This window comes from Ursus americanus, chromosome 28, assembly GCF_024610735.1.
Source record: "Ursus americanus isolate L20-20 chromosome 28, mUrsAme1.1.p, whole genome shotgun sequence".
Taxonomy (NCBI): domain Eukaryota; kingdom Metazoa; phylum Chordata; class Mammalia; order Carnivora; family Ursidae; genus Ursus; species Ursus americanus.
The window spans coordinates 38,559,411-38,570,083 of NC_142154.1; the positions used below are offsets into that span (position 1 = coordinate 38,559,411).

The 10,673-nt window shown below is 55.6% G+C and overlaps 2 protein-coding genes across 15 annotated transcripts in view; one reads left to right on the forward strand and one right to left on the reverse strand.

Moving 5' to 3' along the window:
- Window positions 1-752, forward strand: part of HERC1 (HECT and RLD domain containing E3 ubiquitin protein ligase family member 1) — a 179,807-nt gene extending 179,055 nt beyond the window's left edge. For all 14 annotated transcript variants that reach the window (XM_045810686.2, XM_045810698.2, XM_045810694.2 and 11 more), the window contains one exon: window positions 124-752. In XM_045810686.2, the coding sequence (XP_045666642.2) occupies window positions 124-309 (186 nt within the window). In that variant the 3' untranslated portion in view covers window positions 310-752. The remainder of the gene's footprint in view (window positions 1-123) is intronic.
- A 402-nt stretch (window positions 753-1,154) lies between these two features.
- On the reverse strand, window positions 1,155-10,673 carry FBXL22 (F-box and leucine rich repeat protein 22). The gene is made up of 3 exons (XM_045810805.2): window positions 10,057-10,673; window positions 5,950-7,114; window positions 1,155-1,667 (listed from the first exon to the last, which is right to left on the reverse strand). The coding sequence occupies exons 1-2, from the start codon at window positions 10,473-10,475 to the stop codon at window positions 6,778-6,780; spliced, it is 756 nt and encodes a 251-aa protein (XP_045666761.1). The 5' UTR covers window positions 10,476-10,673; the 3' UTR covers window positions 1,155-1,667; window positions 5,950-6,777.

Genomic DNA, 10,673 nt, shown 5'->3' on the forward strand with positions numbered 1-10,673 from the left:
CCTGTCCGTGGGGCCCGTCTCGAAGGCTGGGAGAAGTGCTTTGCTAATTTGGGGGTGGTGGTAATGGATGCCCCCCCGACACCCCGATGCTGCAGTCACAGCTCCGGGTCTCTCTCTCCACAGCCTTACGACAGTCTGCCTACCTCACAGACCTGCTTCTTCCAGCTGCGGCTGCCCCCCTACTCGAGCCAGCTGGTCATGGCCGAGCGCCTGCGCTACGCCATCAACAACTGCCGCTCCATCGACATGGACAACTACATGCTCTCGCGGAACGTGGACAACGCCGAGGGCTCGGACACCGACTACTGACCGTGGGGCCGCTGCCCCCCTTTCTCAGTAATGCTCACTTCCAGTTTCATGTGGACACACTTTTATGGTAACTACGTAGATGTTTAGGAACATAAACAGACATGATAAACAGTGGCCACATTTAGTTACTCTAAATGCAACAAAGAAATTAGATGTTTTTATTTTTCTGTGATTGTACAAAAAAAAGACAAAGTGCTCTCAGTCAGGTTTTTCCCTCCATATTTTTGGTCACTTTTGATAAGTTTGCATGGAACCATTTTGGTGCATTTTTAGTTGGGAATGGTACATTTTGTAAACCCACCCAGTGAACATGAAATTGTACATTGTGTATAATTGTTCATTAGAAAGGACAGTTTTACATGAATATTCATATATTTATTTTGTTTTAATTTGAATTGCCTGTGCAGGGTTCCTTATGCAGAGAAATAAAGCCAATTCAGGAACCAGAGCGTCGGCTGCTTTTGTTACCTCCAGTGGAGCTGCTGACTGAGAAGGAACGAGCTTTCAGGCTAGTCTCACTCCGACGGCGCTTTGACCCGTCAGAAACACTCCTCCCCACGGAGAGTGAGCTTTGCTGGGAGATGACAGAGCAGCTCCTGGGAGTGGGAAGCCCCTCCTTTCATTTATTCTGTCATCCTGGGTGTCCTACTTTGTTCCCTCACCCCAGGGCCCTTGCATCAGCCCCTTGGCCCATCCCCTCCCAGCCCCTTCCTCCTCCTCGCCAGCTGGTTTTTGAGTGTAACCTGCTGCTGAGAGCCTGTCTGAGGAGCCCCAGTATGCAGCTCCACTAGGCAAGGAGGAAGCTAACCAGAGTAGCATGCTTCCGGCGCTGCCTGTGAGGAGCCGCGGTGGGCTTAAAGAGCAGGCTGGTTGATGGTAGCGTGTCTCTGCAGGAAGGACGCAGGGCTGTGGCAGGGACCGCCGTTGCTGGTAGGCATTCAACGTGTACCAATGAGTGGCCACGAGAATGTGAATATGTGAATTAATATGAGAACCAATGAGTGGCTTTCATATCCTTGAATGGTGGTTGGTGGAGAGTTGTCCAGGGAGCTGGGGAAGGGGTCACACTCTTGGTGCTTGAACCCAGCCCTGAGGGCCCTGGGCGACGTGCTCGTTTGTCTAGGCGTGTCAGAGTGAGTGTGTGGTTCTGGAAGAAAGGACCATCCGTGACAGCAGCTGTGAAGGCTCTGGCTACTGGGAGTGGGAACAGGAAGAGGGCAAGGCCTTTGGTGGTGTGTCTTCAACCCCAGCCAGTCCGTGCCACAAGCTGCTTCCCGTGGACTTCAGGGACTAGGTCAGGCTGACAGCCGGCTCAAATGAGGTGCCACATGGAGAGCTTTGCAGGCAGTTGTTTTTCACTAGGGAGATAGAAAATATGTGTTTTCAAACAAACTGGAAGACAGATAGTTTTGTGGTACACGGATCTTTCCCAGTGAGAATGCCTATTAATACTTGGAATGATGGAAAGAGGCTTAATTTTATTGAAAAGAGGCTTCAGTTGGAATTGGGTCTCAGAGGGAGAGACTGCAGCTTCTGGGAAGCCACAGGGGTTCTGGGCCAAGAGGAACCTTCAATACTTGATGTGAGAGCTCAGTCAGTGGGAGTAGTGAGGGGCCCTGGGCTTGAGGCACTCACGCTGGGGTGGGAAGGCACATGGCCCAGGCTTCTGGGCCAGGAGGGAACTGACAGGAGAGAGGCCTGTGTGTGCTGCTGAGATCCTGGGCAATGCCAAGCGAGGGGTCTCTTAGAGCCTTCTGGGCTGGTTCCTGGTAACCAGTGGCTCTTCCCTCTTTCTGGGCTGGGCTGAGGGTGTGCTGAGCTGAAGGGTACACCTGCAGTCTCAGAGTTTATTTCATGGTATTTTATAAGTTTTTATTTATTTATTTGAGAGAAAGAGTGAGAGAGCGAGTGTGCACAGGTAGGGGGAGAGGGAAGGAGAAGCAGGCTCCCCATGAGCAGGGAGCCAGATGCAGGGCTCGATCCCAGGACCCTGGGATCATGACCTGAGCCAAGGCAGACGCTTAATGGACTGAGCCACCCAGACGCCCCTCAGAGTTTATTTTAAATGAAAGTAATGCCTCAACCTTTGAGAGGCTCTGGCCTCTGCTGCCACGTTTGGCTCCAGACTGAGGGGCCAAGGTACCCCCAGCAAGCCGATGCTCATGGTTCCAGGCCCCACCTGTCAGGCCTCATGGACGGCTTTGCAGGAGGTCTGACCCTGCAAGGAAAATCTGCACAGACACCATGATTTTAGAACAGATGCCATTTCTTTATTGGAAACCTGTCCGTTTTCCTTCATTCTCTTTTTGAAGCCCTGGCAGAGAGGAAGGCATGAATCCCTGGTCTGAGGGCAGAAAGGGCCTGGCACAGGTGTTTCTTTGCCCTGGTTCATTTTCAGCCCCTCTGTGGAGGCTTGGGCAGTTTTCTTGTTGGCTGGATCATTCGGTTAAATACTTCCAGTTTTTATGACCCTTAGAGAGCCCCCAGAAAACTTGGACCCCCCCGCCCCTGGCCTTTAAAGTGGAAGATTTCCCCAGAGGCCCCGCTTTGTGGCCTTTGCCCAGCACTGCCAGTCAGATGAAATCTGTATCCGGTGAACTTGGTTTATAGCAAAAAGCAGGTCTTAGGCATGGAATCCTAGAGCTGGAAGAATCCTAGAGCTAAGGTGTCAGGGGACCTCTCCTCTTACAATGAACCTGAGGTCTGGAGAAGGAAAGCACTGGGTCACAGGCGTGTACAGGCTCCAGCCGGGAGCCCTGGCTTCCTGTCGCATGCCTGCCCACCCGAGGGAGCTCCGCCCCCTCCAGACATTCAGCCTGTGCAGAAACGGGCCAGTGTGTCCCTGCAAGACACGCCTTACAGCACTGGTCCCCCCTGCGGGCTCTGCCTCCCAAGGAGTGACCCGGAGCCCCTGACCCAGGAGCACGTGGCTCCGGTATCTGCTGGTACTGAGCTTCCCGCGCGGACTCGCCAGCCCCATGTGGTGACTGGCATCAGCCTTCCACCAGGGAGCACTGTCCTGCCGGGGCGCTGAGGTTCTGCACCCTCCCCCTACCCTCCGTGGCCATTGGCTGCCTTGGGCAAAACTGAGAGTGAAACAAGCATTCAGGAGGCAGGGAAAGTTTGGAGACTGTTCTAATAGAGGCTGTGAGGACATAGGTAACCTCCCAGCCATTGTCAAGTGGCTTTGGAACCCAGGCTGCCATCTCCCCTGGCTTCCCTGGGCGTGCCTTGGGCTTTCTGACTCTGCCTTTGCTGAACTGTACCTGCCGCAGGGAATAGCCCACCCACAGTTAGACCCCATGGGAGCTGGGGTCAGTCCTGAAGCTCGGCTCAAAGGCTCCGTCCTCCATCCAGTGTTCCTGGGTCACCCCCATAGGGACCCAGCTTGCTTCTTCCCGGGACCCAGGCCCTGTGGGTTCTGCCAGGCACTCGGCTTTCGAGGCCCCTGCAGAGGTGAGGACTTTCCCTACCCCAGCCTTCCAGGCACTGCACATTTACACATCATCTCATCAGAGTGTCACACAGAGGGTACCGGTTCTATTTTAGAGATAAAGTAAGGCTCTGAGAGGTCATAGCCTGCCAGAAGTGATGGATGGCAGAGCTGCAAGCACTCAACACTCCCAACAACCCCAGATGAATGACTCAGTGGATTAATGAAGCACGTGGTGCCCCTCGTTCTCTGCAGATCTGAGAGAAGACATCAAGCGCGGTTTCTGATGAAGCCGTGTTCTGTCAAGGGCTCTGCTTGGTGCCCAGTGATGGGAACAGCACCTGTTAGAAGGCGGAGTGGAGGGGCACCAGGGTGGCACAGCGGTTAAGCGTCTGCCTTCGGCTCAGGGCGTGATCCCGGCGTTATGGGATCGAGCCCCACATCAGGCTCTTCCACTATGAGCCTGCTTCTTCCTCTCCCACTCCCCCTGCTTGTGTTCCCTCTCTCGCTGGCTGTCTCTATGTCTGTCGAATAAATAAATAAAATCTTTAAAAAAAAAAAAAAAAAAAGAAGGTGGAGTGGAGAGCCCTGGGTCTCATCAGTGCCTGTCTCCTGGGTGTACCTCGGATGGCCCTTGGCTCAGGGACCCAAAGCACCAGGGAGGGGGTGGGGCCAAATTCAAGCTCTAGAAACAGCGTTGGACTTGGCTGTCAGCGCAGCTTTAGGTGTGTGATTGCTAGAGCCTTGATATGTGGGGGGTTACGGGGCACCAGAGGCTTCGCCAAGGAAGTTAGCCCTCGTTTATAAAAGAGCTTCTGTGGGGAAGGGGGAAGGGGCCTCAGGTTACCCTATTTGAGCTGAACTTGCAGTGAACACAACGTGTTAATCCTTACAGGAACCCTGCAAGCAAGATTTTCCAGCAATCCCAATACGCAGATTTAAAAGCTGAGGTTTGGAGAGGGCGGACCGGCTCTCAATCAGAGGAGAGTCAGAAGCTAGGATTCTATTGTCCCCCAGACTAAACCATCAACTCAGGGCTCACAGGACCTGCTGGGAATTCAGGCTTACCAGAAATAATGAAAGCAAAGCCCTGGGCTTTAAGTGGCGCTGTTTTAAAAGCACATTTATCCCCCCGGGAAGCCGGAGCTTTCTTTCAACATTGTTTGCAGTAGTAGGGGAAAAATAAAATCCCTGCAAGGCTTCTTTCCAGAGTCCAGAGCTATGATGGGTAAACTGGAAAATCATCCAAAGGAAGTGGGGTCCTCCCATTCCACTGCAGCTGGTGGCCTGAGGGGGCTGGCTCTCCCCACACAGGGGTGAGAAGGGATTACGCCAGGCCTCGCCTCAGTGCCAACACCCACCTGCTTCTGGGCCCAGCACTGGCCCCAGAAGGGGCCCAGGGCCGCAAGTGAGGCCTCCAGCATGCCCTGGAGGGGATGGGAGGGGTTGGGTCGCTGCTGACCCCTACACAGGTTCTGCCTGGAGAAATTTCAGCTCCTCTGGCCTTTACCTGGATATCATCTCTGCTTGGGGCCCTGGCTCCTGCTGGGGGTAGGTGAGGTGGGGGTTCTCCAGGTCTCATTTCATGCTCAGACTAAGCAGGGAGGCCTCTGCAGCCACCCACATCCCTAGTTCTCTCACTTTCCTCCTCACTCACTCTGCTCCAATCACACTGACCCCCTGACTCCCCTAACTCAGCGGCCATGCTCCTGCTCCGGAGACTGCATGAGCTATTACTCCCTGCAGCTGGACTATTTTCCTGCCAGATGCTGCTCGGCTCCCTCCCTCACTTCACGTGGTGAGGCTCACATTGGTCAAGCCCTTTTAGGTTGCTTTCCCCATCCCCAAACCTTCACCAGCAATTGCCAGTTATCCCCTTACCTGGTGCTCCCCACCCCCGCCCCCACCGTAGCCTTATTATCTTCTTATATACCGATTATTTTACTGTCTCTTCTCCTACTAGAGGGTAAGCTCCATGAAATTGGAATCTCTCTTTTTTCCTTGCTGGTTCTCCAATTTTGGGCAACCTGTGAGTAGGGATCCAGATCCCCTTTCCCAGAGAAGAAACACCTGGACTTAAGGGCCCGGGTCCCAGCTGGTGATGGGCGGAGCTGGAGCGAGAGCCGGGCCCACCAGCTCGTGGTGCTCCCTGCCTTCCCCTCTTACCCAAGTTTCCCACCCACCCCACCCCACCCCACCCCCCGTACCTGGGACCCGGAGGCTGCTGGGTGGCCGAGAGCCTATACTTTGGTGGCTAAAGGTGGGACATCAGTGACTAAAGCTCCGAAATTGAAGTCCAGGCGTGTGTCCACGTTGAGCAAACCCAGCAGGTAAAAATCTAACTTTGTATGAGCTTCGCGCGGTTTCATTATCAAAAGACTTAACCAGGGCTGCTGCTTTTGTTTTCAAATCTTTACTTAGGGTTTTTAAAATGATTTCTTCTGCCTTTGTGATATGAGAACGGTAGAAAATTAGGGTAACTATGCGGTTTAGGTTAAGAACCACATCGACCGGCGAATTTTCTCAAATCGTGGGCCGAGCGCCCCGGCTTTCCCCCTCCCACGCTCGCGGGGAGCCGGGGCCACGGACAGCCGCGGGGTGAGCGCGGGGCGCGGGGTCGGCTGCCGGGCCCGCCCCGCCCCCACGGCGCCTGCGCCCGCGCTCTGCCCGGAGGCCACGGCAACCCATGGGGGTTATTTCGGCCCCCCGCGGCGGTCGCAGTGCCTGGGGAAGGTATGGGCCTTTCTCCGGCTGCGGACGGCGAGTGGCGGAGGAGCCGGGCGGAAGGGCGTCGGGACAGGGCCTGGCGTTTAGTGAGAGCTATCCGAGCGTTTTCCCAGCGTCCCGTTAATCTCGCACTCCTGTGCGTAAAACCGTAATGTGAGGTAGGCATTAGTGTCCCCATTTTGCAGACCGGGAAACTGAGGTTCAGAGATGTGGCGACAGTCCGGCAGGTGGTGGAGCTGGGGCTGGAAACCAGCTCGCTCTTTCCGCCGGGGGCCTTTGGCTGGGTGTCGTGCCCCGCCGTCGTCGCTCTAGCGCGGCATCAGCTTGAGAAGGGCCGTGCCGGACGCGCTCGGAAGCTGGTCCGGGATCATGGCTGCGCTGTGCTCGGCCCGCAGCACCAGGCGCGGGCACGCGGCCCTTAGGCGGCGCAGGCCGGCCGCGCTCACGTTGCGGCAGAAGTCCACGTGCAGCGTCTGCAGCGCGCGCCCGTGCGCCGCCACGGCCGCCAGCGTGCGGTTGGTGACGCGCGCGCAGTTCTCCAGGCGCAGCGCGCGCAGGCGCGGGCAGCAGCGCAGCAGGCGCGCCAGGCAGTCGTCGGTGACGTGGCCGCAGCCCGAAAGCGTGACGGACGCCAGGTTAGGGCACCTGTGGAGAGATCGCCGTGACCCCGGGTCGGGGCCGACGGCGGGGACGGTTGGCGTCCGCCCCGCCCGCCGCCCTGCCCAGGAGTTCCCCGGCCCAGTAGCTCCCTAACAGCCCTGGGACTCGCGGGGCTCGCGGCACGGCGCCGTATTTTGTGGGCAAGGAAATGAAACGGGCTCCACCAGTTTAAGGAACTTGCCTGGATCTGAACCAGAGTTTCCGTCCCCTTTCCCCCGCTCTTTCTGCCTCTCCACGAGACCTTAATCTGCGTGGGCTCTCGGCTTCCTGAGCCTCCGCTGGTCCTGCTGTGGGCAGAGGGGTGGCAGGTTCCAGGACAACTCTAGGTGTCCTTGGTGCTCTTCAGGCCTGTTGCTTTGGGGGGTGGGGGTGAGCGAAGGGATGCACGGTGCCCACTCTAGTCTGTCTGCAAGGTGACGTCCTGATGTTCCTGTGGGGTGGCTCAGGGACAGGCGCGGTTCAACCCTTGAGGCTGGGGTCAGGGCATGGCTCTGAGGAGGCCTGGCTCTGGGTTCTAGAGCGCTCAGTTAACCGGGACGCTTCTTGCATGCCCACTGGGATGCCAGCCTGGAAGAGGTCCAGAACTGGCAGTAGCTAGACCCGGACTGAGGACCACCTGTACAGAAAGTTTGGAGGCTCCTCTGCCTCAGTCTTACCAGCATCTGTTGGAGAAAAAGATCCTGAGCAGAGTTAGATTTGGGTTGTTTCGGTGTGACATTGGCTAAGCCCCTCACTGAGCTTCAGTTTCCCTTTGTGTGTGTGCGGATGCACAGCAGGGAGGGAATAATGCCCACCAGTGGGGTTGTAGTGAAGATCACGATGGGGGTGTAAAGAGCTGCACACGGCCTTCTTAGGCACTTGTAACTCACTTTTCCTGGGAGCACACAGGATCAGATCAGTTGCAGGACCTGTCTTGTGGGCACGGGCCTTGGCTGTCTCTAGCCAGAGGGAGCTGGGGTCCAGACAAGGGCTTTCCCTTTCGAGATCAGCTTCCCCCTTAACCCCTTGACTGCACCTGCCTGGGCTAGCCTGGCTGCCCTGTGCCTGGGGAAGGGGCACATTTCACACACGGAGCCCATTCCATCTCCCCGAGTCCCAGTTCATACGGCTTCTTCAGTTTTCATATCAAACCCTCTGCACCCTGTTTTGTGAATGAGGAGACTGGCCCAGAGGGCTCAGGTAACTTGTTTGTGGCTTATTTGCTCTCTGACCCAGGACAAATGTCTGAACTGTGCTAGTCCTCGTTTGTCAAGTGGGAGAAACTGTTGGCTCTAGGGTGGTTATGACGATTAGGTGTTTAAGCCCCGAAGGTGTTGAGTGGTCCCTTTTGCTCTAAGAACCTTTGGAGTAATCCTGGTGTAGGAACAAACCAGAGGAAGAACTGACTTCTTCCCTGCCTTCCTCAGCTGTCTGCCGTCTCTCGCTGCCGGAAGCTGATGACTAAAAGAACCAGACTTCATGAATGTTATCAGTACCTACTGTGGGCCAGTGCTCCTGTGTCATTTAATCCTCTTAACCTGGGAGACAGGTGATTTGTCCCATTTTATAGATGAAGAAATTAGGTTGGATTTAAATATTTGGTTTGGGGTCCCATGGTTGAACAGTAGCAGAACTGGGAGACTCAGCACAGAACCCTTACCACCAAGCCCTTCGTTCTTTTTGTGACACTGGGGCCCCTTGCTGCACCCAGATGGTGACACGAGAGGACCACTCCACACTCGCTGCTGTGGGAAATGAAATTCTCTTGCAGCAAGAATGGAACAACTTCAGAGCAGGCTGCCCCTCCCACATTTATCACTCCAGTCTGATTTCTGGGCCTTGTTAAATCCATCAAAATGGCCTCATCCCAGTAGGGCCCAACCAAGTCCATCTTGTTTTCTTCTGACTGTCTTTTTAAAAAAAAAAAAAAAAAGGGCAAGGCGGGGCCACCACTCTGTTTCCTTCCATGCCTGTCACGCTGCCAGCAAACAGCTATTAAAACTGGGTGTCAGCAAACTGGCTGAGCTGAGTTTGTTAGTAACCGAGAGGTGCTTTTCCTCAAAGGCAGGACAGGACTGGTCAATTTAGGCTCGGCAAGAGGCTGGCAGCAGAAGTCTGCTCGCATGCACTGCCCCAGGCAGGAGGCTGGGACCATAGGGGGTCGCCTGTGGCTTAGCCTCTGTACCTGTGGTAGAGTTGACCAATCAAATACAGGATGTATTTGGGACATACTTATGCCAAAAAATTTTTTGTCTATTCAAAATTCAAATATAACTTGGATGTCTTGAATTTTTATCTTCTAAAATCTGGCAGTCCTAGACTGGGTAAATCACATGACCTCTCAAAACACTGATTTGCTCATTTGAAAAATTAGGCTAAAACACCTCCCTTAGGGGTACAGAGAGATTAGTAATATTCTAACGAGGAAACCATTCTTAAATCTCACCACCCCTCCTCCTGGAGTCTGGCGTGGTTCAGCTAACCCAGAGCACCCCAGCTGTCCTTCCTTAGCTGCGTTCCACAAGCCTCGGGGTTTGTTTGCTAGGGGGAAAGCCGAGGGGTAAGCTGATGGCTGAATCCAGGAACCTTTCCCAGGGCCCAACCTTGAAAATCCAGGCCCAGCCAGACCCCCTGAGCTCTTAATGGCTGCTAGGGAGGACAGCTGCCCAAAGGACAGCGACAGCTGAAGCCCGGTCTTCTGTCTGCAGCAGAAGCAGGTCCAGGACCTGCGAGGCTAAGAGGAGGAAGCCCCCCCCCCCATGACTGTATGCCTTCTCGGGGGACTATGCTGGGAACGGGCCCGGATGGTCCTACTTGGGCCTGGTGTGCGGCTCCCCAAGATGGAGGCATCTTGGGCTTGCCATTTGCTCTTCCCCACCCGCCAGCAGCCACCTAGCGCTGTAGGAGCCAGACCCCGCAGAGCCAGCACTGCTCTGGAGGTGGCCTACCTGTCGCACACCCGGAGGAGGAAATCGTTGACCAGGCTCTCGTGGCGGCTACAGATGCTCCTCTGCAGGGCGCTCTTGAGCCAGTCCTCCACGCTGCACACCTGCACGCGGCTGGAGTACCAGCAGATGGAGAGGCTCCTGAGGGCAGGGCTCAGCAGGAAGTTGTCCTTCTTGAGTTCTAGGAGGGACCGAAAGTGCAGCAGGGGCCAGAGTGCGGGGTCCTCAAACACGTCCTGGAGCTGGGGGCAGGTGCTGGCCAGGTTCTTCCTGCTGTCCTTGTCCAGGAAGGAGAAGAGGTGCAGCAGGCACTCCCGGTTGAGCTGGGTGATGTGCATGGCGCGCAGCGGCCGCACAGTGTGCCTGGAGCCCGGGGACCTGACCCTCCTTCTCGTCCTCCCCGGCTCCGGGCTGGTGGACATATATGGTTGAGGAATGGTGTTTATTTTTGGCTAACAACTGGTGCTGAAGCCCTGAGAATGGGGTGGGGGTGGGCCAGGACCCAGACATACGTGCAGCAGTCTGTGGTTCGGCTTATGTTCAGAGGAACTGAAGATCCTGGCAGCAAAGCAGCCTATTGAAGTTAAATAGCTTCCTTAAAAGGGATTTCTGTCCCTTTT